The sequence below is a fragment of the Ranitomeya imitator genome, chromosome 1 (assembly GCF_032444005.1).
Source record: "Ranitomeya imitator isolate aRanImi1 chromosome 1, aRanImi1.pri, whole genome shotgun sequence".
NCBI classification, from domain to species: Eukaryota; Metazoa; Chordata; class Amphibia; order Anura; family Dendrobatidae; genus Ranitomeya; species Ranitomeya imitator.
Genome location: NC_091282.1, coordinates 520750714 through 520776184, shown reverse-complemented (window position 1 = coordinate 520776184; position 25471 = coordinate 520750714). Strand labels below are relative to the sequence as shown.

General features: G+C 40.9%; 1 protein-coding gene across 4 annotated transcripts in view; it reads right to left on the bottom strand.

The window, feature by feature from the left end:
• Positions 1-3252: 3252 nt before the first annotated feature.
• The window catches only part of TMOD1 (tropomodulin 1), a 147972-nt gene continuing 125753 nt past the window's right edge, over positions 3253-25471 (bottom strand). Inside the window, exons 8-11 of one of the 4 annotated variants that reach the window (XR_011320853.1) lie at positions 22761-22904; positions 12350-12494; positions 6873-8153; positions 3253-6817 (exon numbers count right to left, since the gene is read on the bottom strand). Coding sequence is in view for 3 of the 4 variants with exons in the window: in XM_069766764.1 (XP_069622865.1) it covers positions 8089-8153; positions 12350-12494; positions 22761-22904 (354 nt within the window). In the remaining variant the exon portion in view is untranslated. Of the gene's footprint in view, positions 8154-9918; positions 9984-12349; positions 12495-22760; positions 22905-25471 lie in introns of all 4 variants that reach the window. The other 3 variants (XM_069766747.1, XM_069766756.1, XM_069766764.1) reach the window with 3 other exon arrangements.

Below are 25471 nucleotides of genomic sequence, written 5' to 3'. Positions count from 1 at the left end.
TGCCCCATATATGCTCTGCACCGTTCATACTGTCCCATAGCTGTGCCCCATACTGTGCTCTGCACCGTTCATACTGTCCCATAGCTGTGCCCCATACTGTGCTCTGCAGTGTTCATTATTGTCCCATATCTGTGCCCCATACTGTGCTCTGCAGCGTTCATTCTGCCCCATAGCTGTGCCCCATATATGCTCTGCAGCATTCATTCTGCCCCATAGATGTGCCCCATACTGGGCTCTGCAGCGTTCATTCTGCCCCATAGATGTGCCCCATACTGTGCTCTGCAGCGTTCATTCTGCCCCATAGATGTGCCCCATACTGTGCTCTGCAGCGTTCATATTGGCCCATAGATGCTCCACATAAATCTCTGCCGCTGCTGCTGCAATAAAAAAAATAAAAAAGCTATACTCACCTCTCTTGATTGCAGCTCCCGGCGTCTCGTTCCGGCACCTCCATCTTCCCGGCGTCTCTGCGCTGACTGATCAGACAGAGGGCGCCGCGCACACTATATGCGTCATCGCACCCTCTGACCTGAACAGTCAGAGCGCAGATAGACGCCGGGAAGATGGAGCGGCGCCCGGCGGCTGGAACTTGGACAGGTGAATATAACATACTTACCTGGTCCCGACGTCCGGCTCCCTCTGCCTGTCACAGCTGTCTTCGGTGCCGCAGCTTCTTTCTCTAATCAGCGGTCAGTGCTGATTAGAGAAATGAATAGGTGGCTCCACCCCTATGGGAGGTGGAGCCGCTTATTCATTTCTCTAATGAGCGGTCACACGTGACCGCTGAAGAAGGGAAGAAGCTGCAGAACAGAAGACCCGTGGGACGGCAGGGACAGCGCGAGGATCGCTGGAAGCAGGTAAGTATGCTTCAGCGCCCTCTCCCCCTCACCCGCCGACCCTGCCACCCACCTTGACTCGAGTATAAGCTGAGAGGGGCACTTTCAGCCCAAAAATTTGGGCTGAAAATCTCGGATTATACTCGAGTATATACGGTAATTACAAACAGAGTGATCTATTTCAAGTGTTTATTTCTGCTAATGTTAATAGTTATAGCTTACAGCCAATGAAAACCCAAAAGTCATTATCTCAGTGAATTAGAATAATTAACAAAAAACACCTGCAAAGGCTTCCTTAAAGGGAACCTGTCACCTGAATTTGGCGGGACCAGTTTTGGGTCATATGGGCGGAGTTTTCGGGTGTTTGATTCACCCTTTCCTTACCTGCTGGCTGCATGCTGGCCGAAATATTGGATTGAAGTTCATTCTCTGTCCTCCATAGTACACGCCTGTGCAAGGTAAGATTACTTTGCGCAGGTGTGTACTACGGAGGACAGAGAATGAACTTCAATCCAATATTGCAGCCAGCAGGTAAGGAAAGGGTGAATCAAACACCCGAAAACTCCGCCCATATGACCCAAAACCAGTCCCGCCAAATTCAGGTGACAGGTTCCCTTTTACATTCAAAAAGGTCCCTTAGTCTGTTTCAGTAGGCTCCACAATCATGGGGAAGACTGCTGACTTGATAGATGTCCAGAAGGGAGTCACTGAAATGCTCCACAAGGAGGGTAAGCCACAAAAGATAATTGCTAAAGAAGCTAGCTGTTCAGAGTGCTGTATCCAAGCATATTAATGGAAGGTTAAGTGGAAGGAAAAAGTGTGGTAGAAAAAGGAGCACAAGCAAACGAGATAACCGCAACTTTGAAAGGATTGTTAAAAAAAGGACATTAAAAATTTTTGGGGAGATGCACAAGGAGTGGACTGTTTTAGTCATTGCTTCAAGAGCCACCACCCACAGACATATCCAGGACATGGGCTACATGTGTCACATTCCTTGTGTCATGCCACTCTTGACCAATAGACAACGCCAAAAGCGTCTTACCTGGGCCAAGGAGAAAAAGAAATGGACCGCTGCTCAGAGGTCTAAGGTGTTGCTTTCAGATGAAAGTAAATTTTTTATTTCATTTGGAAATTAAGGTCCCAGAGTCTAGAGGAAGAGTGGAGAGACAGACAATCCAAGCTGCTTGAGGTCTAGTGTGAATTTTCCACAATTAGTGATGGTTTGGAGAGCCATGTCATCTGCTGGTGTAGGTATGCTGTGTTTTATCAAGACCAAAGTCAGCGCAGCCATCTACCATTAAATTTTGGAGAACTTCATGCTTTCCTCTACTGACAAGCTTTTTGGAGATGGAAATTTTGTTCTCCAGCAGGACTTGTCACCTGTCCACAGTGCTAAAAATACCAATATCTGGTTTAAAAACAACAGAATCACTGTGCTTGATTGGCCAGTAAACTCGCCTGACATTAACCCCATAGAGAATCTTGACAATAGTCAAGAGGAAGATGATAGACACCAGCCCCAACAATACAGACAAGCTGAAAGCTGCTATCAAAGCAACCTGGACTAATATAACACCCCAGCCTCCATGCCACTCCACACTGATGCAGTAATTGATGCAAAATGAGCTCTGACCAATTATTGAGTGCATTTAGTGAACATACATTTCAGTAGGCCAACATTTCGGATTTTAAAATCATTTTCAGGCTGGTGTTAAGTATTCTAATTTACTGAGATAATGACTTTTGGATTTTCATTGGCTGTAAGCCATAATCATCAACATTAACAGAAATAAACACTTGAAATAGATCATACTGTTTGTGATGACTCTATATAATATATGAGATTCACTTTTTATATTGAAGAACTGAAATAAATTAACTTTTTGATGATATTTTAATTTTGTGAGAAGCACCTGTATGTCTGAAAAGGTCTAGGTTATAAGACAAAGCATCAGTTGTGAATTTCGTTCAAGTTGGAAAAATAAAACTCATTCACCATGTTAAAACACTGTTACAATGACTTGCTGTTCATATCTTCAGTCTTTTTGAGCTTGTTTTGATGGCTTCAGCTGCAAAGTGGGTAAAATAAGTAACCTGACCATTCTTCAGGTATATTCTGCTTGAAAGTTGCTCACTATTGTATACATCGTAAAAGAAAAAAAAAGGAAATGGCCAGTAGCAAAGCTACCATAGAAAATACCAGTAAACAAAAAAGAAGCTTCAGGAATAACTCCACCAGCGATTTCTTGAAGCATCTTCCGCTTGACAATCTCAATAGGTACTGCAAAGATGGAGTGCGTACATGCCCCTAGCATGCCAAGTTTTTTCTTACATATAGGATATGCATTTTCTTACAAATAGTTAAAATGTATTTTTATTTCTATCTAATCAGTAATATAAAACATGACCAAAACTATACAGGCATATGATTTATTGTTATAGTCAAAGGATATTGAGGCTTGGGTACATGTAAATTGTTAAACACAGCACACATCTTCATTTTTACATATGGCAAAGACACGCACGGTTTCTCGGATTTGCCATGCGATGTAAAACATGAAGGAGAATAATTATGCAAGAAAAAGTGAAGCTTTTCCTACAATTTCTTTTAACAAAGGCCTGCAGACCACGGCAAGGTGCTGAATAAAGCAGCAGCTATCCCCACCTGGCTGTGGTCTTGAGGCTAGATTCTGGCATCCCCCATTTTGGCGACTGATTGGGTTTGAGCAGCTTACACTGATCCAACGGGTATCACATATCCAGTGGATGGGTGAAAGGTTGCTTAGGTTGAAGTATCCCTATAACTATGATTAACCAGTGAGTAAAATGTTAAGTGGGTTGTCTGGTCTTGTGGTAAAAGTCTGCAGTCATTCTACGTGACTGCAGACTTTTTAATCCTTACAGTGTGCACATTGCATGCTGTCAGGTTTCTCAGGTGTAGATGGTGAGAGCGGGCAGTCACGTAACAACGGACAGCCACATTCCAACTAGACGTGTTTGACCTCATTCAATTCAGTTGTTTTAACGAGGCCGAACATGTTGAGTCAACAAGTGACCACACTGCATACTTTCTGTTTACGCGACCACCCTCTCTCATCAGCAACACCTAAGAATTGACAGCATGCAATGCGCAGACTGCAAGGATTTAGGACAGTGCATATGTTGTGAGGAGTCTGAAATCTGCAATGACACAGAGTGAGTGCAGACTTTCACCACAAGATTAGACCACCTCTTAAAGAACTGAGAATCTTAACATCAACTGATGGTACTCATCAGCAATTTTGTCACAAGTAGGATTTTCATATTAAACTCTGTGATCATGTTTTATAATATTTCATATATTCTAGTATACATTACAAGCAATGGTTGAATCAGACCTGTATGCAAAGAGAAGCTTCACACAAATAAATGTATGGCAGATGAAAATACTTAGCAGTAATAGGGCATTGCTTAGCAATGATATTCTTCACTCTTGGATGTAACAATTATTAAATACATTTTGACTTGAAAATCTGATTTAGTTTGTAGTTAACACAAAGGAAGGCCTCAACTAGTTATAAGAATGCTCTATATGGAAACAGCACAATGGCTGGCAATATTGGCTTGTGACTTTCATACCAACCATTTTGATAGTTGTATAGCTACATGTTGTTATGTGACAACCCCTTTAATTGTTTTGAGGTTGCTGCCATCTTGTGGTGCTGCGGCATATTGATGAATGGCAGCCTAGATATCAGTAAGTGGAACTCCCAGCAGTCATCCTTAAAGGAAACCGGCCAGTAGTATCGGCCCTCCTAAGCCATCTATAAGCCATCTATATGGGCACATTTTTCTTGTTTTACTACCTCACAACCTGGAATTTCACTTCTTTTTAGGGTTTTCATCATTTCATGTAAAGAATGTGGCTACTGTGAACATTTGGTCTTCTTTTTATTGTGAAGCAATCAACAAATAGGACAAAATAACTGAAAATATAAATGCACATAACTATTCACCCCCTCCTAAAGTCAGTACTTTGTAGAGCCTCTTTTAGAAGTAATTTCTGCTGCAAGTAGCTCTGGATAAGTCTGTATGAGCTTTCCACATCTTACCACTGGGATTTTTTCCCAATCCTCAAGGTTAAATTACTCCAGCTCCTTCAAGTTAGATGGTTTCCACTGGTCAACAGCAATCTTCAAGTGTGATCACAGATTTTCAATTCAATTAAGATCTGGGCTTTGACTAGGCCAATACAAAACATTTACAAGTTTCCCCTTAACGCACTAGAGTGTTGCTATAGCAGTGTGCTTTGGGTCACTGTCTTGTTGGAAGGTGAACCTCAGTGCCAGTCACAAATCACTGAGAGACTAAAACAGGTTTTGCTCAGGACTATCCCTGTATTTTGCACCATCCATCTTAACTTTGACTAGGGCCATGTTCCCTGTCCCTGCTGCCAAAAAAAATTCCACAGCATGATGCTGCCACCACTTTTCACAGTAGAATGGTGTTCTTGTGGTGATGAGCTGTATTCGTTTAGCGCCAGACATAGTTTTTACCTTGGTGGCTAAAAAGTGTAATTTTGATCTCATCTGACCAAAGCAACTTCCTCCATACATTTGGGGAGTCTCCCACATGTCTTATGGCAAACTCAAAACAAGCATTACAATTTTTGTGTCTAAGTGCACACTCTTCCATAAAGGCCACCTGTATGGAGTATATGGCTTATTGTGGTCATATGGACAGATACTCCAGTCTCTGCTTGGGAACTCTGCAGATCCTTCAGGGTTATGATTAATGCCCTTCTTGCCTGGGCTGAGAGGTTTTTGGTGGGGACCCTCTCTTGGCAGGTTTGCTGTGGTACCGTGTTCTTTCCATTTGATGGTAATGGATTTGATGGTGCTCTGGGGGATTGGAATATTTTTTAATAACCCATCCTTGACTTGTGCTTCTCAACAACTTTGTCCCTGACTTGTTTGGAGATCTCCTTGGTCTTCACGGTGTTTGGTTAGTGGTGCCTTTAGCTTAGTGTTGTTGCAGCCTTTGTGGACTTTCAGAAAAGTTAAAGTGTATATACTGACCGACATGTGACACAGGTGGGCTTCCTGTCACTAAGCATGTGACTTATGAAGATAATTGAGGTAGTAAGAAGCTTTTGCACTCAATTCAATGAGTGTAGGTGCCCAGAAGGAAAAACAATATACAGTAGTAGAAAACACCTCCGGCACTCAAAAAAAGGGATATTTCTTGGGAATATTCCATGTAACAAGAGAATCTTTATTTACAGCCGATATATGACATGACCAAGATAAAATTTCCGACGTTTTGGTTCTCAGGCCTTTATCAAGAATGTCTGTCACAAGACAAATTGGCGTGCATGCACGCACGTGCTTGCACCAGAAATTTTTAGGGGCTTCATAGCAAAAGGTGTGAATACATATGCACATGCCAATTTGTAGTTATTTGATCCCATAAATTGAATTTATACCTCTATTTTTCTCACCTCACTTCACTTCACCAACGTAGACTAGTTCTGATGCCTCACACCCAAATTGGATTACAAAAATATTTAAACACTAGGTAACAAAATAGATTAAAAGTCAAAAGATGTGAATACTTTTGCAAGCCACTATACATGCGACTTAGAAGGGGTTGAGTCTACTGACAGATTCCTTTTAAGAGAAGTTACAGTGAGCCACACATTTCACAATATAGGATTATAAAGTGCAATTATGTGATATGTTGACATATTAATTCCTCCAGAGAGCAAGCGGACACTCATGTGCTGTATTATGTGCTGCCATGATCTTAAAAGGTTCCATTAATCTTAATGTAAATATTGTGTGCTATGTGTTTTATGCGAACTTGTGAGTCAGTAAGGTGATGACGATAAAGCTGTGATTCTTGCATGGCCATTATTGATTTAAAGAAGCCCTCTCATGAAGTTTTTTTTTAACTAAAGAAGCATATATGTATGTAGTGTGTGTTATTATACTCACCTACCACTGCCTTCTCTGGTATCCAGCGCAGGCAGTGGTAGGTGAGTATATTATCATACACTATAGTACATATTCACCGATTTTGTAAAAACAAAAAAAAACTTCACTGGAGAGCTTCTTTAATGGTGAATGATAGTGATAACAATTATACTAATGGATTGAAATGAGTGTGTGCATACATATACATTTATAGAACTTTAGAACACGTAAAATATCATTATATTTTTATACGTGGTATAATCAAGTGTCAATTTGGATATTTTTTTTCTAAAAATGTGGAATGTGGGAAAGTGAGTTTGAATTGGGCGATATTTTTATAAAAAGATAAAGTCTGTTTAAAGAAATCATATTTTCACAACTAGCATAAACTGAAAAATTATCAATCAAAAAAGTACGTGGTTTCCTTAAATTTGATGTAGGTTAGATGGACCTTGTCAGGCGATTCATGCTGCCCAAACTGCAGGGATCAGGTATCACAGCCCTGCTGAACAACTGCAACCAGGTATTTAACTAGAGGAAATATAACTTAAAGATCCAGCCATGGACCATAGCTTTAGACTAGACTACTCCAGCTCCGCTTCCAGCCGGCTATTCCCAGCGCAGTTGCAGATGATGGACAAGTTTTTCCCTTGCATGTACATAGGGAGGGACCTGTCAATCACCTCGAGCTGTGCTGTAAAGAGCTGGCCAGGGACAGTATCAGACTAGTCTGGTCTCTGGCTATATCGTTAAGTTATATTTTCTCAGACACACTGGAGCTTTCATAGAATAATATACCTGGTTGCAACCATACAGTGAAGCTGCGATTCATGCTGCCCCCGGTTTGGGTAACATGAATCCACTGACAGTTTCCCTTTAACACAGCTGTTTATTATCAGTTGTTTGGCTTTCTGTTAGTGATACTCAATGTATTTTCTATATTTGTATAGTTAGTAGACATTATTCACTGTTTGATCATACAATGTCATGTACTGAACTGTATTTATGTGAATAACCAATGTGATGATCCCAAATATGCAAGAAACACCAATAGCAAAATCGGTTTAACAATATCCAGTTGGTCTGTAGTTAAGAATCTCCAGAAGTTTGGGTTGTTGTGTATTTCTTCTCCTTGGTGACACCATATTGCACTATTTGGGTGCATAAAGTCTGGCATTGTGGAGTACTGAGGTATGAAATACAGATGTTGGGCTCTCACTCTGATATAAGCATTCTGCACCCTGCCACAAACTCTCAATGAAAGGGTCCTGCTGTGTGGTGCTCTCTTCGCCTTCGTTTTACACCCCGCTTCGGCATTTTGGAAATATTGGGCCATCCAGGTCGGCCAGCCTTCTCTTTCTCACTGTTAAGGAACACAGAAATATTATTGGTTGTCACATTTTTTTCTGCAAATGTAATAGACTTATTTTCTGAATCCAATATTGTGTAGCACTTAAATAATCAATCTCCCACTTCCCTTTTTATTTTAAAGGATTTAGCTACCTGTGAAGGGCGTTTTTATTCTTAAACCATCAGCTACTCTGATTTATGACCAATGTTTAACTTTGTAGACAGAGGACAGATTGTAGCAAATTTGACTGATAAATGTAAATTATACATCAGGTTTATTTAGATATCGACTTCACCATGTTCTGAATACAATCTTCCTGATTTAGTATCATGTCACTTTAATTTTAGTAGCTCATGGTTAAAACAAAACTAAGACTTTTTTTGTGTAAAAAAAATATGTATATTAAAAAAATATTCAGTACTGTAGTTCTGTACAAAGCAAAGAGAGCACTTTTTATGCAGCTTTTAGAGCCAAAGCCAGAATTGGTTTACAAAGAATAGAGAAATATAGAGAAAATAGGTTCTGTTTCAGATGTCCGTGATAACCGTTCCGATGGTGAATCACAATGCATCGGTTGGCCGTCCATCTTCTAACCTGAGCGTGACAGCTTCATAGAAATATATGACACTATCACATCGGATTAGGAGATGTGCGGCCTGTCCAAGCATTGCGATCAAACATTGAATTGATTATAATGGACATCTGAAACAGAACTTATTTCTTTATATTTCCCATTTCTAAAACCAATTCTGGCTTTGGCTCTAGAAGCTGAACCAAAAAACCTTGAGATTCCTAGATATCTCACTTTGCTACTTTTAATATGCTGTAAATTATTCATCTTGAAATCCAATAGGAAAATCCATAAAATATACGTAACATGTGAACATGACCTTAACTACTATACATTTCACCAGCTTTAGAAAAAATTCACAAGGAGCAAGGACAATAGACTGTTGAAACAGCCCACTTCAACAACAGTGTACTTCAGTACTGCTGGCATGAACTACTGTTCTCATCCTGCCGTATCCTATGTGCCCGGCAATCTAGGCACATGCAGAGAAGAAAAAGGACTGAGATAGTTCAAGAATTGCTACCTTGCTCCCCTATGTAGGCATCTACTGATGGATTGGCAGGTTCTATGGATTAGAGGCCATCACCCTAATAAAAATATCTTATTACTTTTCCGAAGTGTGGCCAAAATCTTTAAAGAAGTGGAAGTTTAATTTAGTGACAGAGAAACAAGATAATGGACTGTAACCTATCAAATAAGATTTTGCCAATCAGAAAAGGAAAATAATTTTGGTATTTCAGCTCAGTTTATTATTCATAGCTTCATCAGATTTGGGGTAAGCATATAAAAATATACAAAAATACAGAAATGAGGTGCATTTTTTTTTAAACTTTTTAACTAATAATAAAAATTTATTTCTTTTTCCTTGTTTATGGACTTTTGGCAAAAGTAGTAGAGTTAAAACACTACTACTTATGCCAAAGTCTGTAAGAGGCAGAGCTAGTTTATCACCAGACCTGTTTAGATATGTAAACATACAATGTCAATTATCATTTCACATCACTGAGAATAATGTAATATTAATAAGGTAAGGAATATAGCCAAAGCAATCAAATTCTGAGAAGAGAAAAAAGCATTGTGGTGAAATGAAGACTGCGAGGTGAGAGTAATGCGGTAAAGAGTCGAAGGGTGGCAGACAAGAGCACTGCCTGTGGCATAGAAAATGAAGAACTGCCAAGAGAAATGTATAGAGACCAAAATCTATACTTATACATCCTCCAGGTCCAGAGCTGAAAAGTTATGCCACGGCTCATCAGATCTATGTATACGAGCTGTAAACAAGAAGCACATCACTGGTCTCATTGTCATATAGACGGACATGATGAAAAATATACAATAAACATGCTCTAAATGAAATTACCGTAGATTCTTTATTCTATTCTATACACGTTTCTATTGCTATCGTCACCAAGGAAGATAAAGATAATGTAACACTTAAGGGTACCTTTATAAAAATGGGTGCAGATTTTTATCAAGATATACAGTAGAGTAAAAAAAAGATGAGGGTGTGCTGCTGCTGGTGAAGAATTCACAAGATTCAGATGAATAGAAATAGATTGAAGTTTATTCTGAGCACGTTTCTAGGTCGAACAGTCCTCTTCCTCAGGAAGACCACAATAAAGATCTTCACATAGTATTCCACTATATTGCTATACCACATCGATGGAATACACACTCTTTTGAACTTTCATTTGTTATCTATTTTTATTGGTCATTTACTGTTCAATGGAACACTCCCTCACTACCGATACCCATTTGCCTTGGTGTGTCTCCTTTTTTTGAGCTCTAACTAGGAACCTCATATCTTACCCTTTTGTTAGTCATTACATTTACGATCTTTTACATACTATATTGATACCAATTTTGCTTGTATCTTTTGGATCTTTTCAATGGTTGTTAATAAAAATATCTTTGATTTATCATTTGGAGGTCGTGAATTCATAGTCTTATAGGTTTATATATATATTCTCTCTTCTTTTGAAATGATTACTTGAGTTCAAAATAGTTTATTCTCTAAATTACTTTCCTATAGACCAGTAACAAAAGAGCCCTCAGATCATTATATGTGCTATATCCTATGCCTAGTTTATAGACATGTTAAGTTCCATTCAAATATATTATCATTACAGTAATAAACAATATATTTTATTTGTGTTCTAGTAAAGATTAGCATTTTTCTATGTTTCGGTAAAGAAGCCCTCCCATGAACCTTTCCCCCCCCCCCCCCCCAAACCTGTCTGTACGTGTGGACAAAAATAGTTGGTACCCTTCTGTTAAAGTAAGAAAATCCCACAATGGTCGCTGAAATAACTTGCAACTAAGAAAAATCATTTCTAATGAAAATCAGACTCTGCTTTTGAATTGTGGTTCATCAGAAAAATAATAATAATAAAAAAAACTAGTTAAAATAGTGTGGAAAAAATGATGGTCCTCTTAACTTAAGATTTTGTTGGACAACCTTTTGAGGTAATCACTGCAAAGGCTATTTCTGCAGCTCTCAATGAGACTTCTGCACTGGTCCACAGGTATTTTGGCCTACTGCTCATAAGCAAACTACTCGAGTGGTCTCAGGTGTGAAGTGTGCCTTCTCCAGTCTACATGTTTCAGCTCCTTCCACATATGTTCAATAGGAGTTGTTAGATCACTGCTCATAGAAGGCCACTTTAGAATAATCTAATGCTTTGATCTTGGTCATTCTTGGATGTTTTTGCTGTGTTTTGGGTAATTATCATGTTGGAGGACCCATGGCCATCGACTCAGACACAGATTTCTGACATCAAATTTGGTTCCGGAATGCAATGATAGTCCTGAGATTTCATTGTACCCTGCACAGATTCAAAACACCCTGTGCCAGATGCAGGAAAACACCTCTAAAACAACATAGCCAAGGCTCTTCTACGTTTCACAGTAGGTACAATGTTCTTTTTTTTTCTTTGCTTCATTTTTGAGTCTGTAAACTTCAAGATGATGTTACTTGCCAAAAACCTGCAGTTTTGTTTTGTCTGTCAAAAGGACATTATTCCAGAGACATTGTGGCTTGTCAAAATGTATTTTGCCAAATTTGCTTTCAACAGTAGTTTTCTCATCAGTCTTCTTCCATGAGGTAGGCTATATTGGATTTCATTATATAAGAGACTTCCGTCTCACGCATAGACTACAAGAGTATTCCGGATAGTTTAACAAGCGGTTCCGGAACAGTGCTGGATACCAGAAATGTCGGCCGCACACACATACACAGATTTAGAAAAAAAGAAGTTTATAGGAGTGCTTCTACAACTAACATGATATACTAATAGACTTTGAGTAACAGGTGTGTGAAGTATAGTGTGGCACTACCGTGAGGTGCTCAAGTAGGTTACCAAAACCAATGTGCAGTAAAATAAAGAACTTGGCACTCAACTTAGTATGTCATTGCAGAAGGATTTTTATTATTTTTGCAGTTTGTAAAAGTTTCGGTCTTATCTAGACCTTCATCAGTCCGATTGCTTGTCACAGAAAGAATTCTGCACATTTGAGTAACAGGTGGCATCAAAACCTCCAAGTAAACAATAGGTCTCCATTTCAGCGGAAAGCAAAAACATTCTGAATATTACAATCATGTCAGATATATTACCCAGCATTCGTATTATCATCTTACCAAGATCATTATTGTTCATCATGGCAGTAGATGCTCGCAATCTCGGTCCTTGCTGCGTGAAATGATAACCAAATTTGAGGAGTGTTGAATTTTTTTCTAGCATACTTGCAATTTCCATTTCCACTTTATTACCAAGTGGTTGGCTCTAGAAGAAATTGTGAAAGTAAATAATTAGTAGAGTGTTGAAAACCAGTGGTATTTATAATACTCTCTTTTCTACAACTGCTATTTTGTCACTGCGACTAAGACGCTATAACTTCGAATTTACACTATAATACTTGTTCAAGATTACTGAGCAGAATCTCTGTAAAACTAAAACGTAAAATGTAACTTCACTCCAAAAGACTTACATTTCACTTCAGGTAGGAAAAGAAAAAATCCTTAGGGCTTGATCCCATGGGTGGAAACGCAGCATTTTTTCTTAATGTGTCTGTACCAAAATGAACAACAGCAAGCTCGTCTGCTTTTTGATGGATGCTTTTTTTATGAATTTTTGCTGCAAAATTGTTGGAGAGTTTCTTTAGTGCATTGTCAAGAAACTCTTGAATATTGCACTAGAAAGAACAATTGTGCTTATTACTTGTGTTTTGAGGCCCCCCATTAGAAACCTTAAGGAAAAAGCACGGAAACCTCCAGTTGAACAGCTTCTCTAACCCCTTCCCATTTTCCGTTTTTGCACTTTAGTTTTTTCTCTCCTTCTCCAAATGCCATAACTTTTTTTTATTTTTCTGTCGATATAGTCGCATGAGGGTTTGTTTTTTGCAGAAAGAGTAGTGCTTCTGAATTGCATAATCAATTTTACCTTGTAAAGTACTAAAAAACAGGAAAAAATTTCCAAGTGCAGCGAAATGTTGAGAAAAACGTTGCAAATTTTTTTGGGGGGGTTTGTTTTTACGGTTTTCACTATGCTGTAGAAATTACCAAGCAATTTAATTTTCCAGGTCAGTATGATTATGAAGATAAAAAAAAATCTATTCAAATTTGTTAAGTGAAAAAATCAGACATTTGTAAAACAAAATTGACTTGTGCCGCCATTTTTAGAGACCTGTAATGTTTTCATTTTTCGGGCCATGCAGCATTATGAGGGATTGTTTTTTGTGTGTGGTAAGAAAAAGAGGTAATTCAAACTTTTATTATTTTTTCATGTTTAAAAAAAAAAAAACACCTATTTTTTAACTTTTCATTGTATTTATTAGTTCCCTTAGGGGACGTAAACCTGTGATTCTCGTATCGACTGTATCATACACAGCAATACTACAGTACTGCTGTTTATAGATGGAGCTTTATGAGGGACTGTTTTTTTGTGAAGCAAGGAGACATTTTTTCATACCACTTGGGGGTACATACGAAGTTTGGATTGCTTTTTATTGCATTACATATTATTTGCGGTGTTGTGGTGGCGAAGTAAGGGCCATTCTGGAATTTTGGATTTATTTCTTTTTATCAATTGGGTTAGTTTACTCTAGATTTTGATATATTGGACCTTTAAAGTATGTGGAGATACCACATACAGTGGGGCAAAAAAGTATTTAGTCAGTCAGCAATAGTGCAAGTTCCACCACTTAAAAAGATGAGAGGCGTCTGTAATTTACATCATAGGTAGACCTCAACTATGGGAGACAAACTGAGAAAAAAAAAATCCAGAAAATCACATTGTCTGTCTTTTTAACATTTTATTTGCATATTATGGTGGAAAATAAGTATTTGGTCAGAAACAAAATTTCATCTCAATACTTTGTAATATATCCTTTGTTGGCAATGACAGAGGTCAAACGTTTTCTGTAAGTCTTCACAAGGTTGCCACACACTGTTGTTGGTATGTTGGCCCATTCCTCCATGCAGATCTCCTCTAGAGCAGTGATGTTTTTGGCTTTTCGCTTGGCAACACGGACTTTCAACTCCCTCCAAAGGTTTTCTATAGGGTTGAGATCTGGAGACTGGCTAGGCCACTCCAGGACCTTGAAATGCTTCTTACGAAGCCACTCCTTCGTTGCCCTGGCGGTGTGCTTGGGATCATTGTCATGTTGAAAGACCCAGCCACGTTTCATCTTCAATGCCCTTGCTGATGGAAGGAGGTTTGCACTCATAATTTCACGATACATGGCCCCATTCATTCTTTCATGTACCCGGATCAGTCGTCCTGGCCCCTTTGCAGAGAAACAGCCCCAAAGCATGATGTTTCCACCACCATGCTTTACAGTAGGTATGGTGTTTGATGGATGCAACTCAGTATTCTTTTTCCTCCAAACACGACAAGTTGTGTTTCTACCAAACAGTTCCAGTTTGGTTTCATCAGACCATAGGACAGTCTCCCAAAACTCCTCTGGATCATCCAAATGCTCTCTAGCAAACTTCAGACGGGCCCGGACATGTACTGGCTTAAGCAGTGGGACACGTCTGGCACTGCAGGATCTGAGTCCATGGTGGCGTAGTGTGTTACTTATGGTAGGCCTTGTTACATTGGTCCCAGCTCTCTGCAGTTCATTCACTAGGTCCCCCCATGTGGTTCTGGGATTTTTGCTCACCGTTCTTGTGATCATTCTGACCCCACGGGGTGGGATTTTGCGTGGAGCCCTGTTATGGACCTGGTGGTTAGGAGCACCCGGAACGACCTGATGGTTAAACTATCACAGGACAAGCTCTGGGAAGTGGGAGCTCTGCTGACCGCAACCCCTAATCCTATCACACACACTAGAAATAGCCGTGGAGCGTACCTAACTCTGCCTAGACGCCTCTTCACAGCCTAAGAGCTAACTAGCCCTAGAGATAGAAAATAAAGCCTACCTTGCCTCAGAGAAATTCCCCAAAGGAAAAGGCAGCCCCCTGTTGTGAATTCTGTGGCTGGATTCACTCCTGTGGTCACAAGTGGTACTGCAGTTTCTGAGCTTCCTCCCTCAGGTGTTCTGGTGAGCTCGTTAACTGCTTCATTACTTAACTCCGCCTGATGCTGCTATCCTTGCTCCTTGTCAATGTTTCAGTGTTGGATCTTAGCTTCTCCTGATTGTTCCTGTGACCTGCTGCTCTGTATAGCTAAGTGCTTTTTGCTTTTTTGTTGCTTTTTTTTCTTCCAGCTTGTCTTTTGTTTTGCTGGAAGCTCTGAGACGCAAAGGGTGTACCGCCGTGCCGTTAGTTCGGCACGGTGGGTTTTTTTTGCCCCCTTTGCGTGGTTTTGCTTTAGGGTTTTTTGTAGACTGCAAAGTTCGCTTTACTGTCCTCGCTCTGTCCTAGAATATCGGGCCCCACTTTGCTGAATCTATTTCATCCCTACGTTTTGTCTTTTCATCTTACTCACAGTCATTATATGTGGGGGGCTGCCTTTTCCTTTGGGGAATTTCTCTGGGGCAAGTCAGGCCTATTTTTCTATCTTCAGGCTAGCTAGTTTCTTAGGCTGTGCCGAGTTGCCTAGGTAGTTGTTAGGCGCAATCCACAGCCGCTTTTAGTTGTGTTTAGGATAGGATCAGGTGTGCAGTCTACAGAGTTTCCACGTCTCAGAGCTCGTTCTTGTATTTTTGGGTATTTGTCAGATCACTGTGTGCGCTCTGATCGCTAAGCACACTGTGTTTCTGGATTGCCTTCATAACACCTGTCATTAGCAAACATAACAGTACAAGGAGCCCAAACTAATGATTCTCAATAGAGGGAAAGAAAAAGTTCTGACATCATTTTTTTTTTTTTTTTCTGCTCTGTGTTCACTTTTTTTTTTTTTTTTTTCTTTCCCCTAGACATTTGGGTGATTTTGGACACAGGTGTGGACATGGATATTCAGGGTCTGTGCTCTTCAATGGATAATCTCGTTATAAATGTACAAAAAATTCAAGATACTATTGATCAGAAATCTATGTTAGAACCAAGAATTCCTATTCCTGATTTGTTTTTTGGAGATAGAACTAAGTTTCTAAGTTTCAAAAATAATTGTAAGCTATTTCTGGCCTTGAAACCTCATTCTTCTGGTAATCCTATTCAACAGGTTTTGATTATTATTTCTTTTTTGCGCGGCGACCCTCAAGACTGGGCATTTTCTCTTGCGCCAGGAGACCCTGCATTGAGTAGTGTCGATGCGTTTTTCCTGGCGCTCGGATTGCTGTACGATGAGCCTAATTCAGTGGATCAGGCTGAGAAAAATTTGCTGTCTTTGTGCCAGGGTCAGGATGATATAGAAGTATATTGTCAGAAATTTAGCAAATGGTCAGTACTCACGCAGTGGAATGAATCTGCGCTGGCAGCTTTGTTCAGAAAGGGTCTCTCTGAGGCTCTTAAGGATGTCATGGTGGGATTTCCTATGCCTGCTGGTTTGAATGAGTCTTTGTCTTTGGCCATTCAGATCGGTCGACGCTTGCGCGAGCGTAAATCTGTGCACCATTTGGCGGTACTGCCTGAGGTTAAACCTGAGCCTATGCAGTGCGATAGGACTATGACTAGAGTTGAACGGCAGGAATACAGACGTCTGAATGGTCTGTGTTTCTACTGTGGTGATTCCACTCATGCTATTTCTGATTGTCCTAAGCGCACTAAGCGGTCCGCTAGGTCTGCCGTCATTGGTACTGTACAGTCCAAATTCCTTCTGTCCATTACCTTGATATGCTCTTTGTCGTCGTTTTCTGTCATGGCGTTTGTGGATTCGGGCGCTGCCCTGAATCTGATGGATTTGGATTATGCTAAACGTTGTGGGTTTTTCTTGGAGCCTTTGCGGTGTCCTATTCCATTGAGAGGAATTGATGCTACACCTTTGGCCAAGAATAAACCTCAATACTGGGCCCAGCTGACCATGTGCATGGCTCCTGCACATCAGGAAGTTATTCGCTTTCTGGTGTTGCATAATCTGCATGATGTGGTCGTGTTGGGGTTGCCATGGCTACAAACCCATAATCCAGTATTGGATTGGAATTCCATGTCGGTATCCAGCTGGGGTTGTCAGGGGGTACATGGTGATGTTCCATTTTTGTCGATTTCGTCATCCACCCCTTCTGAGGTCCCAGAGTTCTTGTCTGATTATCAGGATGTATTTGAAGAGCCCAAGTCCGATGCTCTACCTCCGCATAGGGATTGTGATTGTGCTATCAATTTGATTCCTGGTAGTAAATTCCCTAAAGGTCGATTATTTAATTTATCCGTGCCCGAACACGCCGCTATGCGCAGTTATGTGAAGGAATCCCTGGAGAAGGGACATATTCGCCCATCGTCATCACCACTGGGAGCAGGGTTCTTCTTTGTAGCCAAGAAGGATGGTTCGCTGAGACCGTGTATTGATTACCGCCTTCTTAATAAGATCACTGTTAAATTTCAGTATCCCTTGCCATTGTTATCTGACTTGTTTGCTCGGATTAAGGGGGCTAGTTGGTTCACTAAGATAGATCTTCGTGGTGCGTATAATCTGGTGAGAATCAGGCAAGGAGATGAATGGAAAACTGCATTCAATACGCCCGAGGGTCATTTTGAGTATCTAGTGATGCCGTTCGGACTTGCCAATGCTCCATCTGTGTTTCAGTCTTTTATGCATGACATCTTCCGTGAGTATCTGGATAAATTCCTGATTGTTTACTTGGATGACATTTTGATCTTCTCAGATGATTGGGAGTCTCATGTGAAGCAGGTCAGAATGGTTTTTCAGGTCCTGCGTGCTAACTCTTTGTTTGTGAAGGGATCAAAGTGTCTCTTCGGTGTGCAGAAAGTTTCATTTTTGGGGTTCATCTTTACCCCTTCTACTATCGAGATGGATCCAGTTAAGGTCCAAGCCATCCAGGATTGGATTCAGCCGACATCTCTGAAAAGTCTGCAAAAGTTCCTGGGCTTTGCTAATTTTTATCGTCGCTTCATCTGTAATTTTTCTAGCATTGCCAAACCATTGACCGATTTGACCAAGAAGGGTGCTGATTTGGTTAATTGGTCTTCTGCTGCTGTGGAAGCTTTTCAGGAGTTGAAGCGTCGTTTTTGTTCTGCCCCTGTGTTGTGTCAGCCAGATGTTTCTCTTCCGTTCCAGGTCGAGGTTGATGCTTCTGAGATTGGAGCAGGGGCGGTTTTGTCACAGAGAGGTTCTGATTGCTCAGTGATGAAACCATGTGCTTTCTTTTCCAGGAAGTTTTCGCCCGCTGAGCGTAATTATGATGTGGGCAATCGAGAGTTGCTGGCCATGAAGTGGGCATTCGAGGAGTGGCATCATTGGCTTGAAGGAGCTAAGCATCGCGTGGTGGTATTGACTGATCATAAGAACTTGACTTATCTCGAGTCTGCCAAGCGCTTGAATCCTAGACAGGCCCGTTGGTCGTTATTTTTTGCCCGCTTCGACTTTGTGATTTCGTACCTTCCGGGCTCTAAAAATGTGAAGGCGGATGCTCTGTCTAGGAGTTTTGTGCCCGACTCTCCGGGTTTATCTGAGCCAGCGGGTATCCTCAAGGAAGGAGTCATTGTGTCTGCCATCTCCCCTGATTTGCGGCGGGTGCTGCAAAAATTTCAGGCGAATAAACCTGATCGTTGTCCAGCAGAGAAACTGTTCGTCCCTGATAGGTGGACTAATAAACTTATCTCTGAACTTCATTGTTCGGTGTTGGCTGGTCATCCTGGAATCTTTGGTACCAGAGAATTAGTGGCTAGATCCTTCTGGTGGCCATCTCTGTCACGGGATGTACGTACTTTTGTGCAGTCCTGTGGGATTTGTGCTAGGGCTAAGCCCTGCTGTTCTCGTGCCAGTGGGTTGCTTTTGCCCTTGCCGGTCCCAAAGAGGCCTTGGACACATATTTCGATGGATTTCATTTCTGACCTTCCCGTTTCTCAAAAGATGTCAGTCATTTGGGTGGTCTGTGATCGCTTTTCTAAAATGGTCCATCTGGTGCCCTTGGCTAAATTGCCTTCCTCCTCTGATTTGGTACCTTTGTTCTTTCAGCATGTGGTTCGGTTGCATGGCATTCCTGAGAATATTGTTTCTGACAGAGGTTCCCAGTTTGTTTCAAGGTTTTGGCGAGCCTTTTGTGGTAGGATGGGCATTGACCTATGCTTTTCCTCGGCTTTCCATCCTCAGACTAATGGCCAGACCGAACGAACCAATCAGACCTTGGAAACATATCTGAGATGTTTTGTTTCTGCAGACCAGGATGATTGGGTGTCCTTTTTGCCGTTGGCTGAGTTCGCCCTTAATAATCGGGCCAGCTCGGCTACCTTGGTTTCTCCATTTTTTTGCAATTCTGGGTTCCATCCTCGTTTCTCTTCAGGACAGGTTGAGTCTTCGGACTGTCCTGGTGTGGATTCTGTGGTGGATAGGTTGCAGCAGATCTGGACTCAGGTAGTGGACAATTTGATCTTGTCCCAGGAGAAAGCTCAACTTTTCGCTAATCGCAGACGCCGTGTGGGTCCCCGACTTCGTGTTGGGGATCTGGTTTGGTTATCTTCTCGTCATATTCCTATGAAGGTTTCCTCTCCTAAATTTAAACCTCGTTTTATTGGTCCGTATAGGATTTCTGAGGTTCTCAATCCTGTGTCTTTTCGTTTGACCCTCCCAGACTCCTTTTCCATACATAATGTATTCCATAGGTCGTTGTTGCGGAGATACGTGGCACCTATGGTTCCATCTGTTGAGCCTCCTGCCCCGGTTTTGGTGGAGGGGGAATTGGAGTATATTGTGGAGAAGATTTTGGATTCTCGTGTTTCTAGACGGAAACTCCAGTATCTGGTTAAATGGAAGGGTTATGCTCAGGAAGATAATTCCTGGGTTTTTGCCTCTGATGTTCATGCTTCCGATCTTGTTCGTGCCTTTCATGCGGCTCATCCTGGTCGGCCTGGGGGCTCTGGTGAGGGTTCGGTGACCCCTCCTCAAGGGGGGGTACTGTTGTGAATTCTGTGGCTGGATTCACTCCTGTGGTCACAAGTGGTACTGCAGTTTCTGAGCTTCCTCCCTCAGGTGTTCTGGTGAGCTCGTTAACTGCTTCATTACTTAACTCCGCCTGATGCTGCTATCCTTGCTCCTTGTCAATGTTTCAGTGTTGGATCTTAGCTTCTCCTGATTGTTCCTGTGACCTGCTGCTCTGTATAGCTAAGTGCTTTTTGCTTTTTTGTTGCTTTTTTTTCTTCCAGCTTGTCTTTTGTTTTGCTGGAAGCTCTGAGACGCAAAGGGTGTACCGCCGTGCCGTTAGTTCGGCATGGTGGGTTTTTTTTGCCCCCTTTGCGTGGTTTTGCTTTAGGGTTTTTTGTAGACTGCAAAGTTCGCTTTACTGTCCTCGCTCTGTCCTAGAATATCGGGCCCCACTTTGCTGAATCTATTTCATCCCTACGTTTTGTCTTTTCATCTTACTCACAGTCATTATATGTGGGGGGCTGCCTTTTCCTTTGGGGAATTTCTCTGGGGCAAGTCAGGCCTATTTTTCTATCTTCAGGCTAGCTAGTTTCTTAGGCTGTGCCGAGTTGCCTAGGTAGTTGTTAGGCGCAATCCACAGCCGCTTTTAGTTGTGTTTAGGATAGGATCAGGTGTGCAGTCTACAGAGTTTCCACGTCTCAGAGCTCGTTCTTGTATTTTTGGGTATTTGTCAGATCACTGTGTGCGCTCTGATCGCTAAGCACACTGTGTTTCTGGATTGCCTTCATAACACCTGTCATTAGCAAACATAACAGCCCCCCACATATATTGACTGTGAGTTAAGATGAAAGTCACAAACACAGAAATGAAACAGGTTTCAGCAAAGGAGGCCAGACTTACTAAACAGACTGAGGATAGGAAAGGTATCTTTGCGGTCAGCACAAAAACTACAAAAAGACCACGCAGAGTGTGCAAAAAGACCCCCGCACCGACTCACGGTGCGGAGGTGCCACTCTGCATCCCAGAGCTTCCAGCTAGCAAGGCAAAATCATGCTAGCAAGCTGGACAAGAAAACAATGAACAAATAATTAACTAGCAGGGACTTAGCTTCTGCTGGAGTAGACAGGTCACCAGAAAGATCCAAGAACGAACTTAACCAGTACAAGAACATTAACAGCTGGCATGGAGTAACGATCTGAGTGGAGTTAAATAGAGCAGCCAGCCAAAGAATAAACTAAGTCACCTGTGGAAGGAACCTCAGAACCAGCAGCTCCACTCACAGCCACCAGAGGGAGTCCATGGACAGAACTTGCCGAAGTACCATTCATGACCACAGGAGGGAGTTTGATAACAGAATTCACAACAGAGCCCCAGATCGAGGGAGATTATCAGTGGTCTTGTATGTCTTCCATTTTCTAATTATTGCTCCCACTGTTGATTTCTTCACTCCAAGCTGGTTGGCTATTGCAGATTCAGTCTTCCCAGCCTGGTGCAGGGCTACAATTTTGTTTCTGGTGTCCTTTGACAGCTCTTTGGTCTTCACCATAGTGGAGTTTGGAGTCAGACTGTTTGAGGGTGTGCACAGGTGTCTTTTTATACTGATAACAAGTTTAAACAGGTGCCATTACTACAGGTAATGAGTGGAGGAAAGAGGAGACTCTTAAAGAAGAAGTTACAGGTCTGTGAGAGCCAGAAATCTTGATTGTTTGTTTCTGACCAAATACTTATTTTCCACCATAATATGCAAATAAATTGTTAAAAAAACAGACAATGTGATTTTCTGGAATTTTTTTTCTCAGTTTGTCTCCCATAGTTGAGGTCTACCTATGATGTAAATTACAGATGCCTCTCATCTTTTTAAGTGGTGGAACTTGCACTATTGCTGACTGACTAAATACTTTTTTGCCCCACTGTATGTGTATTTTTTATATTTATATTTATTTTTAAGGTGGAAAAAGGAGGGGTAATTAAAATTTCATATTTTTTGATATTTTTAAAAAAACATTTTTTTTTCATTTCCAATGTATTTGTCAGTCACTATTAGGGGGCTTGTACCTGTGATTGTCCTATTGCTTGTACTCTACTCAGCAATACTAAAGTACTGCTATATATAGAAAAAAAAAATCACAGTTTTTTTTATTATAGCGTGGATGGAGCACTGTCATGATAGACAAGTGGTCTTCAGTAATCCCCTGGCTGTCATGGAAAGTGATTGGTGCCCCCCAGTCAGGGGCCAGCGATACCTTTACATGGCCAGTACTTTCCTTGCTACTGAGAAATCAGTGACTGGACTGATGTGTAATTAAGATCTAAAGCCTTTGTCACTCCAGCTCCATTCCCCACCCAGCGCTGTCTCCTCCTGTTTGACAAACATCTTTTTTTGCCTGTCAGTAAAGGAGTAATCAGTGCTGCATGGGAAATAGGGTTTTAGTGACAGAGGCTTCAGATCTACAGCCTTAGCATATTGATTCAAACATTGATTTCTCAGTAATGAAGGAATGAAAATCTCCACTCTTTAAAAAAGCTGATTATGGGATGATTTGCACTAATGGTCATCAAACACTGATACAGGATGCCATGGATCAAGATGATATAGTCACCAAACTCTAACAAGAACATTTCTCACCATACCTGATTGTCTATCTTCAGCTCAACCAATGATGTGTTTTGCTGGAGAGATTCCACAAGAGCTAAGATTCCTGTTCCGCTGATAAAATTTGACTCCACGTTTAAGCTCTTTAGTGCAGTATTGACTTTCAGCATATCTGCAAAAGCCTTCAACAAAGAAAAAGCATGGGTGAATAAAAAGTAGTATGCTTTACAGTACAACACCACTGTTTTGCTCATACAGTTTTCAGTTTGTACATGTACATTTATGAATTAAGATTTTATCTATTTTTTGTTCCTCAAACAAATACAATTAAAAGGGCGTACTGATCTCTTTCATTTTTTTTATCATCACACTTTGAGAGCCATAACTTCTTGTGGCTCTAGCCATATGAAGGCTTGTTTCTTTTATTAGATACTTTTTTTCATGACACTATTTTGGCATTCTGTATGTCATAACTATATTTCAATCAATATAACTTGTTGTTTTTTTGTAGAACTGTGTGACGAGATATTATTATTATTATTATTATTTATTGTTATAGCGCCATTTATTCCATGGCGCTTTACATGTGAGGAGGGGTATACATAATGAAAACAAGTACAATAATCTTAAACAATACAAGTCATAACTGGTACAGGAGGAATGAGGACCCTGCCCGCGAGGGCTCACAATCTACAAGATACAGGGTAAATAGTTTACTACTGGTCATTATCCTTCCTTGAACCCTGCAGTAACTGGTGTCTGTTCTGTTTTTCAAGTACATATTATATGTGTGGTTTTCATGGCTATAGTGTATAGAGTTGTTCACATGTCAGTGGCTTTTTTGTGGGCTGTGTGCCTGCAAAATATCATGGAGACATGTCTGTTTTTGATTGATCGGCATCTAGGATCTAACAAGTCTATGGGACCATGAAAATCAGAGACCACACGTGGATGGCATCGGTGGGCAGTCAGTGATTAACACTGTACTGATGTCTGCATGAGGCCTTAAGCAGATAACACTTAAAAAAGCTAAGTTTCCTTGGTAAATTTAAAGGGAACGTCCACTACTACAGGTGCTCCCCACAAAATTAGAATATCATAAAAAAGTTAATTTATTTCAGTTCTTCAATACGAAAAGTGAAACTCATTGCAAACAGAGTGATCTATTTCAAATGTTTATTTCTGTCACTGTTGATGATTATGGCTTACAGCCAATGAAAACCCAAAAGTTATTATCTCAGTAAAAAGGTCCCTTAGTCTGTTTCCAGAAGGCAGTCACTGACATACTCCACAAGGAAGGTAAGCCACAAAAGGTCATTACTAAAGAAGCTGACTGTTCACAGAGTGCTGTATCCAAGCATATTAATGGAAAGTTGAGCGGAAGGATAAAGTGTGGTAGAAAAAGGTGCTCAAGCAAGCGGGATAACCGCAGCCTTGATAGGATTGTTAAGAAAAGGCCACTCAAAAATTGGGGGAAATGCACCAGGAGTGGACTGCTGCAGGAGTCATTGCTTCAAGAGCCACCGCACACAGACGTATCCAGGACATGGGCTACAAGTGTCGCATTCCTTGTGTAAAGCCACTCATGACTAATAGACAATGGCAGAAGAGTCTTATATGGGCCAAGGAGAAAAAAAACTGGACTGTTGCTCAGTGGTCCAATGTGTTGTTTTTAAATGAAAGTAAATGTTGCATTTCATTTGGAAATCAAGGTCCCAGAGTCTGGAGGAAGAGTGGAGAGGCACACAATCCAAGCTGCATGAGGTCTAGTGTGAAGGTTCCACAATCCGTGATGGTTTCGGGAGCCATGTCATCTGCTGGTGTAGATCCAGTGTGTTTTATCATGACCAAAGTCAGCGCAGCCATCTACCAGGAAATTTTAGAGCACTTCATGCTTCCCTCTGCCGACAAGCTTTTTGGAGATGGAAATTTCATTGTCCAGCATGATGTGGCACCTGTCCACATTGCCAAAAGTACCAATACCTCATTTAAAAACAACAGTATCACTGTGCTTGACTGGCCAGCACTCGTCTGACCTTAATCCCCAGAGAATCTATAGGGTATTGTCAAGCGGACGATGAGAAACACCAGACCCAACAATTCAGATGAGCTGAAGGCTGTTATCAAAGAAAACCTGGGCTTCCATAACACCTCAGCAGTGCCACAGGCTGATTGCCCCATGCCACGCCGCATCAGCGCAGTAATTGATGCAAAAGGAGCCCCAACCAAGTATTGAGTGCATTACTGAACATACATTTCAGTAGGCCAACATTTCGGATTTTAAAATAATTTTTCAAGCTGGTGTTATAACGTATTCTAATGACTTTTGTGTTTTTATTGGCTGTAAGCCATAATCATCAACATAAACAGAAATAAACACTTGAAATAGATAACTATGAGTTTCACTTTTTGTACTGAAGAACTGAAATAAATTTGCTTTTTGATGATATTCTAATTTTGTGAGAAGCACCTGTATGTGCTCGCAATCTGTAATTTGACTATTTTTTGACATATAGAGCAGTTACTGATATATATCACACTAGATGGTGGCCCGATTCTAGCGCATCAGGTATTCTAGAATATGTATGTATGTATGTATATAGCAGCCACATAGTATATAGCACAGGCCACGTAGTATATAGGAGCCATGTGGTATATAGCAGACAAATACAATGTTGCCTGTGCTACATGCTATGTGTCTGCTATATACAAACATACATACATATTGTAGAATACCCAATGCGTTAAT